We start from the raw sequence: 8,621 nt of genomic DNA on the forward strand, positions 1-8,621 counted from the left end.
GTCATTGAAATGATTGGCTATATCAAAAGGTTTTGTTATAAATGACCCATCAACTTCAATGAACGATGGAGATTAATTGGGGTTTATTATGTATATATACAGTGTTGTAACGATGTGCAAATGATTAAAGTACAAAGTACAAAAATAAACATAAATATGGGTTATATTTACAATGGTGTTTGTTCTTCGCTGGTTGCGCTTTTCTTGTGGCAACAGGTTGTTTATCAAAATCGGTTTATCAAAATCGGGTTTGTTTTTGAATTCTTTGTGGATCTGTGTAGTCTCAGGGAAATATGTGTCTCTGATATGGTCATACATTTGGCAGGAGGTTAGGAAGTGCAGCTCAGTTTCCACCTCATTTTATGGGCAGTGTGCACATAGCCTGTCTTCTCTTGAAAGCCAGGTCTGCCTACGGCGGGCTTTCTCAATAGCAAGGCTATGCTCACTGAGTATGTACATAGTCAAAGCTTTCCTTAAGTTTGGGTCAGTCACAGTGGGCAGGTATTCTGCCACTGGGTACTCTCTGTTTAGGGCCAGATAGCATTCTAGTTTGCTCTGTTTGTTAATTCTTTACAATATGTCAAGTAATTATCTTTTTGTTTTCTCATGATTTGGTTGGACCTAATTGTGTTGCTGTCCTGAGGCTCTGTGGGGTATGTTTGTGTTTGTGAACAGAGCCCCAGGACCAGCTTGCTTAGGGGACTCTTCTCCAGGTTCATCTCTCTGTAGGTGATGGCTTAGTTATGGAAGGTTTGGGAATCACTTCCTTTTAGGTGGTTGTAGAATTTAACGTCTCTTTTCTGGATTTTGATAATTAGCGGGTATCGGCCTAATTCTGCTCTGCATGCATTATTTGTTGTTTTACATTGTACACTGAGGATATTTTAGCAGAATTCTGCATGCAGTCTCAATTTGGTGTTTGTCCCATTTTGTGAATTCTTGGTTGGTGAGCGGACCCCAGACCTCACAACCATAAAGGGCAATGGGCTCTATGACTGATTAAAGTATTTTTAGACAGATCCTAATTGGTATGTCGAATTTATGTTCCTTTTGATGGCATAGAAGGCCCTTCTTGCCTTGTCTCTCAGATCGTTCACAGCTTTGTGGAAGTTACCTGTGGCGCTGATGTTTAGGCCAAGGTATGTATAGTTTTTTAGTGTGCTCTAAGGCAACAGTGTCTAGACGGAATTTGTATTTGTGGTCCTGGTGACTGGAAATTTTTTGGAACACCATTATTTTGGTCTTACTGAGATTTACTGTCAGGGTCCAGGTCTGGCAGAATCTGTGCAGAAGATCTAGGTGCTGCTGTAGGCCCTCCTTGGTTGATGACAGAAGCACCAGATCATCAGCAAACAGTAGACGTTTGACTTCAGATTCTAGTAGGGTGAGGCCAGGTGCTGCAGACTTTTCTAGTGCCCTCTCCAATTCTTTGATATATATATGCTGAAGAGGGTGGGGCTTAAGCTGCATCCCTTTATCACCCCACGGCCCTGTGGGAAGAAATGTGTGTGTTTTTTGCCTATTTTAACCACACACTTGTTGTTTGTGTACATGGATTTTATAATGTCTTATGTTTTTCCCCCAACATCACTTTCCATCAATTTGTATAGCAGACCCTCATGCCAAATCGAAGGCTTTTTTGAAATCAACAAAGCATGAGAAGACTTTGCCTTTGTTTTGGTTTGTCTGTTTATCAATTAGGGTGTGCAGGGTGAATACGTGGTCTTTCGTATGAGAATTTGGTAAAAAGCCAATTTGACATTTGCTCAGTACATTGTTTTCACTGAGTAAATGTACGTGTCTGCTGTTAATGATAATGCAAAGGATTTTTCCCAAGGTTCCAGTTGACGCATATCCCACAGTAGTTATTGGGGTCAAATATGTCTCCACTTTTGTGGATTGGGGTGGTCAGTCCTTGGTTCAAAATCTTGGGGAAGAAGCCAGAGCTAAGGATGATGTTAAAAGAGTTTTAGTATAGCCAATTGGAATTTGTTGTCTGTATATTTCATCATTTCATTGAGGATACCATCAACACCACAGGCCTTTTTGGGTTGGAGGGTTGTATTTTGTCCTCTAGTTCATTCAAGGTAATTGGAGAATCCAGTGGGTTTTGGTAGTCTTTAATAGTTGATTCTAAGATTTGTATCATGTATATGTTTTTGCTGTTTGTTCTTTGTTATAGAGCCAAAACGATTGGAGAAGTGGTTTATGCATACATCTCCATTTTGGATAGATACAGTGGCTTGCGAAAGTATTCACCCCCTTTGGCATTTTTTCTATTTTGTTGCTTAACAACCTGGAATTAAAATGTATATTTTGGGCATTTGTAGCATTTGATTTACACAACATGCCTACCACTTTGAAGATGCAAAATATTTTTTATTGTGAAACCAATAATTGTGTGCAGCAATCTTTAAGTCATACCACAGATTCTCAATTGGATTGAGGTCTGGGCTTTGACTAGGCTATTCCAAGACATGTAAATGTTTCTCCTTAAACAACTTAAGTGTTGCTTTAGCAGCATGCTTAGGGTCATTGTCCTGCTGGAAGGTGAACCTCTGTCCCAGTCTCAAATCTCTGGAAGACTGAAACAGGTTTCCCATAAGAATTTCCCTATATTTAGGGCCATCCATCATTCCTTCAATTCTGACCAGTTTCCCAGTCCCTGTTGATGAAAAACATCCCCACAGCATGATGCTGCCACCACCATGCTTCACTGTGGGGATGGTATTCTTGGGGTGATGAGAGGTGTTGGGTTTGCGCCAGACATAGCATTCTTCTTGTTGGCCAAAAAGCTCTATTTTAGTCTCATCTGACCAGAGTAACTTCCATATGTTTGGGGAGTCTCCCACATGCCTTTTGGCAAACACCAAATGTGTTTGCTTGTTTTTTTCTTTTAGCAACGGCTTTTTTCCGTCCTCTCTTCCATAAAGTCCAGCTCTGTGGAGTGTACGGCTTTGGACAGATACTCCAATCTCCGCTGTGGAGCTTTGCAGCTCCTTCAGGGTTGTCTTTGGTCTCTTTGTTGCCTCTCTGATTAATGCCCTCCTTGCCTGGTCCATGAGTTTTGGTGGGCAGCCCTCTTTTGGCAGGTTTGTTGTGGTGCAATATTCTTTACGTTTTGTAATAATGGATTTAATGGTGCTCCGTGGGATGTTCTGTACTTCTCCACAACTTTGTCCCTGACCTGTTTGGAGAGCTCCTTTGTCTTCACGGTGTCGTGTCTTTACTATCATTAACTGAAGACTGATAGTTTTTATCAAAGATTCTCTGTAATTAGTTATTACGCGATTAGACTGATTAATCATGTAACCGTAATTACTAGGAAGTCGGGGCACTAAGGAAAAATATTCAGATTACAAAGTTATCATTTCCTAAAATAACTTTTCAGATATTTTATCTGATCAATTAGTCTTCGAATTAATTAATTATTTACTTTACCTCACGTTAGTCTCATTCCAAACGTCGTAAATTGTTGGTTATCTGCACGAACCCAGTCTTCACTATGAGTCATCCATACATCAATTGTCTTAAATCATTTATTTATTACTAACTAAGTAATTCACAGAAATGCATAAACAAACAAAAAATACAAGGTAAATGTGGTTACATGAAATGATAGGAGAATGTGCCCTAGTGGGCTAAACCGGCATGGCGGCTTGTTAGACAAAAGGGGAAGTGGGGGTCGACTTGGAAGTCACTACAGAGTGATAATTATAACAATTGAAATGCTAATCCTTTACACATGAATGCTCACTCATTCGGGAACAATTGCAATCAATATATATATTTACGCTCAGTGTGTCGTCTTGATCTCTGGTGAAAAGTTTTTTTTTTTGTAGAATTGTCCGTCTCTCCCTCTCACTCTCGGTTGTGGTTAGAGGGGATTGTTCAGAGTGGATGCTATAGAATGGATGTTTCGGCGGTTGTCGTTCTTCGCGTTCAATGATACCGAATTCCTAGCTGCAGACTAGTAATTAATATCAAAGACTTGTTCTTATTCTGTCGGTATCGATAGTCTAGTAGTTTAACCACGTGATATGGTTAAAAGATTCAGCAATGGTCTACAACCTTTGTCCTCCTAATGGAGTAAAACATGGTCCGCAACCTTTAGCCATCTCGTAATTGAGGTAAGCTCAGTCTGCTGATCGAAAACCCGAGTGGGGGTTTTATTCGGAAGGGCCGAAAAGGCTGTCCCAGGTTGGCTGACCCTAACTGGGCTCAGGGGCGGTCCTCTGATTTAGTTCAAATCAAAAGGGAATTGTATTTTTCTTCATTAAACAGTCCAAAATCATATTACACAATTATACAAACAGTATCATACTCACTCATTCATCTTATACAACAATTAGATGTAAACCTCATATCTGAGGCTATTATATAAACAGCGTTATGGTAATGTGGCCACACGGACCAGTTCGTTTGGATTCTTCACCGAAGAATTGGATTCTTTTATACTTTCTCCGGAACATGAAATTTGTTCGTACCTCAAGTTCTGTGAGGTGGAAGGATTTATTTTGTTCTCGATGAAAATCTACTCTCTCTATACTGTGTGTCCATGAGGAGATTCTCAGGAATTTTCGGCGTCTCTCTGACCACAGCAATCTAGTTGAAGGAGGAAAGGGGGAGGCAGGGAGAGGGGGATGGGCTTGCTATACCCAAAGAGGCCAACGTCATGACAATGGTGTTGCTTGCTTGGTGGTGCCCCTTGCTTAGTGGTGTTGCAGACTCAGAGGCCATTCATAAAAGGTGTATATGTACCGAGATCATGTGACAGATCATGTGACACTTAGATTGCACACAGGTGGACTTTATTTAACTAATTATGTGACTTCTGAAGGTAATTGTTTGCACCAGATGGGGGTGAATACATATGCACGCACCATTTTTCTGTTTTGAATTTTGATTTTTGTTTTGAAACAAGTTATTTTTTTCATTTCACTTCACCAATTTGGACTATTTTGTGTATGTCCAATACATGGAATCCAACAAAATAGGAAGAAAGCTAAGGGGGATGAATACTTTTGCAAAGCACTGTAATTCTTCCTGTTGTTGTTTGTTTAGTGTTTTGCAATTTTCCCTTAAGTGGTTAGAGTCTATGGATTCTTCAATTACATTGAGCTGATTTCTGACATGCTGTTCCTTCTTTTTCCGTAGTGTATTTCTGTATTGTTTTAGTGATCCACCATAGTGAAGCTGTAGACTCAGGTTTTCTGGGTCTCTATGTTTTTGATTGGACAGGTTTCTCTCTTTCTTTCTGCAGAGCTCCAGTCCAGGGAGGCTCTCCTCCACCTCTCAGTGCATCTGGGTTTGCTCCATCTCTCCCGCTTTCTGATTGGCCAGCCTAAGGGTCAGAGGGCACTGACCATCTCTCTCTCTTTCTCTCTCTCTCTCTCTCTCTCTCTCTCTCTCTCTCTCTCTCTCTCTCTCTCTTTCTGCAGAGCTCCTGCCCAGGGAGGCTCTCCTCCACCTCTCAGTGCGTCTGGGTTTGCTCCATCTCTCCCGCTTTCTGATTGGCCAGCCTATGGGTCAGAGGGCACTGACCATGCCCAATGAGGAGGGGGAAACACCCCTCCAGCTGGCTCAGAGGAGAGGAGACCACTCCCTCTTTATGGCACTCGCTACGTGAGTCTCCACCTCCTTTCATCACAAAGAGTATATCAACATCATGTTTATATATTTATTTATTGACTTTATTTAACCAGGTAACTCATTGAGAACACAGTCTATTTTACAATAACGACCCAAGAGCAATCATTTGTGTGAGTGATGATTGTTATAAGACTGAAAATGGCCAACCCAATCAGATAACTAACACATACCTTCCCACTTCATTTCCATACAGTTCACCTTTCCCTCAGAGGTCTCCCCTTGTCGGGGTGTGGTGTGTATGGGCAGATAGCACCCGTGTACTGAGGTTCTGTCCTGGATCTGACTGCCTCTCCCTCACCTTCCTGGGGGGCCCTGAGAGCAGTGTTCTGGGCAACATCCTGGTCCTCAGAGAGAAACTGATGGACCACAACATCCTCAGACAGGTAAGATCAGGGCCTGTATTCAGAGAGTAGTAGTGCTGATCTAGGATACATTTAGTCTTTAAGATCATAATAAATAAGATTACATGGACAGGTGGGGCCCTGATCCTAAATCTGCACTCCTACTCTATGCTTTGTGGATCGTGACCCAGGATTCAAAGCAGTGTTCAGTTTTTAGCTCACAGTCTTTTTCTGTTCAGGTGAGTTCAGTGGATTACAGAGGAAAACATTGTGTTTAAGGAAAAACTAAAGCTGACTTAATTCTCTACTGTAGTACAATGTAATACAACTGCCTGTGTTTGATCTGGCTAATACTTTTTCTAACTAATGTTCACATAGTTTGGATAGTTCTTGTTTATACCGGTGGATCTTACTTAGGCAGTAAAACTGGTATAATTATAGGTTGTAATGTGGATGTTACACACACTGAGTCATAAACATGATCAAAGAAAACTGCTCTGTTTCATGAACTAACTGTTGAACGTGGGGGAGGCTGTTGGGGGGAAGATGTCTCATGATAATGGCTGGAACGGAGCTAAAAGAAATGGCAGCAAACACGTTTGATGTATTTGATACCATTCCACTGATTCTGCTCCAGACGTTACCACGAGCCGTCCTCCCCAATTAAGGTGCCACCAACCCCCTGTGGTTGAATGACAGACAGTAATATGGCCGTTGAACGATTAGGCTGCATAATGTTGTTGTAGCAACCTACTGATGTGTTTTATTGTAATGTTTACAACTATGAACGTTTATGGATGAACTGAGTAGCTGCTAAAATACGTAAAGTACCAGTCAAAAGTTTAGACACACCTACTCATTCCAGGGTTTTTCTTTATTTTTTACTGTTTTCTACGTAGTAGAATAATAGTGAAGACATCAAAACTATGAAATAGCACATATGGATTCATGTAGTAACCAAAAAGTGTTAAACAAATCAAAATATATTTTATATTTGAGATTCTTCAAAGTAGACACCCTTTGCCTTGATGACAGCTTTGCTCACTCACAGGTCTAAAGGAAGTGGAAATGTAATTCATTCATTGACTATGTTTTACTGTAAACAAACCTTTATAATACACATTTATATAATACATTGACTTTTAAGTTCATAGATTATGTTACCTACAGTATTAGTTTATTATTATTATTATTATTATTAAGAGCATGTTGTCACGGAGCTCCTGTATTTGTCACAGATCTCAGCACTGAGAGGTGATGTTCAGATGGAGGACAGTTACGGATTGGATGTCCATAGAAGTGATGCCAGTGACGGAGGTGAGTGTGAAACACCGAACTCAGGATTGTGACTTTAATCTGGTGATAATAGCCTGTTCCTAAATCTGTTTGTGCTTTTGCCTATTGTCATTCATTACCTGTTGTCATTGTCAAGCGACACATTGGCATGACAATTCCATAAGGAGTTTGCAAGAGAGCAGAAACAGACTGCCACCCTGGTCGTGGGGATGAGCTGTGATGTAGTGATTCCTGGAGAAGTGGGTATACTCAAATGTTGTTTAACATTTCCCAAACGGCCCGCCCAGCGAAGGTGAAAAATTCTATGAGAAACAGTGACATACACTCTCAATGACCTAAAATGATAAATCCCATATTGGTCTTTTATAGTTAGGCCAACCCAAGCTGTATCTTGCAAGTAGGCTAATAGTAGGCCAACTATTGAGACAGATAAATTAGGCTGTCATTCATCTTAGCTTGGCGGAAAACCACTTATCACAGTCATAGCAAGTACATTTTTCCTCAATAAAGTAACTATCAGCAGTCAGTGCTAGTAGGGGGAGAAAAAAGTCAAGTGCGAGTGTTAGTTCACAAAAGGCAACAACAACATTGGATGTTCTAAATCCATAACAATGCTTAAACCACACCAGGAGACCACTTTTGAGGTCTGGGATAAATCTAAGACATTTTGATTTTTGAGTGTAGTGTAGGCACCAATCACTGTTGTTTGGTTAGGTGTTTCTGTAACACATGAGATAGAGTTTGAAAAACAAATGGCTACTGGATTGATGCAAATATTCATGATATCATAGGTTTTTGGGAAAGCCTTTCCATCTACCAGAAGACGGTAGGGCTATCATTAGCATCGCTATATTTGTCCTGTTCCTTAATTGTTTGAAACCTGGACATTTAATTCATTTTATGAGGCAGGTCTTACCTTGCTTCAAAATAGCCTTTAGACAAAATCCCACCATAGAAACGTGGAACCAATTGTTTTCTAAAGACTTCCTCATATGCGTTCTCCTGTTCTAATGGTATTCTTTCAACTGTATTTCATTGTCTAGCAGCCAAAGGCATTATCCTAGTCCTATTAGCAACGCATGATGTTGCATCTTTAGATCTCCCCTCTTCCTAAATCTCTAACAGATAGTTCCATCTCTGCCCATGAAACCGCTCGCATGTATGGTGCGACATTTAGAATGGTGTTTTCCTGCAAATTGAATTTTGAAACTTTTGCGCGTAGGCCTAACACTGTGTGTACATTGCTGCACCTACAATGTGAGTAAATTATACTTCAATCAACATTTTAAGCTAAACATTCTGATATGTTCCATCAGCCTAATTAATTGATAC

The 8,621-nt window shown here is 40.5% G+C and overlaps 1 protein-coding gene across 1 annotated transcript in view; it reads left to right on the forward strand.

Moving 5' to 3' along the window:
• Window positions 1-8,621, forward strand: part of LOC139408471 (rho guanine nucleotide exchange factor 28-like) — a 109,784-nt gene that overhangs the window by 31,026 nt on the left and 70,137 nt on the right. The window contains exons 5-7 of the mRNA XM_071152406.1: window positions 5,442-5,625; window positions 5,846-6,035; window positions 7,232-7,310. Of these exons, the coding sequence (XP_071008507.1) occupies window positions 5,442-5,625; window positions 5,846-6,035; window positions 7,232-7,310 (453 nt within the window). The remainder of the gene's footprint in view (window positions 1-5,441; window positions 5,626-5,845; window positions 6,036-7,231; window positions 7,311-8,621) is intronic.

The sequence above is a fragment of the Oncorhynchus clarkii genome, chromosome 5, assembly GCF_045791955.1.
Source record: "Oncorhynchus clarkii lewisi isolate Uvic-CL-2024 chromosome 5, UVic_Ocla_1.0, whole genome shotgun sequence".
NCBI lineage: Eukaryota > Metazoa > Chordata > Actinopteri > Salmoniformes > Salmonidae > Oncorhynchus > Oncorhynchus clarkii.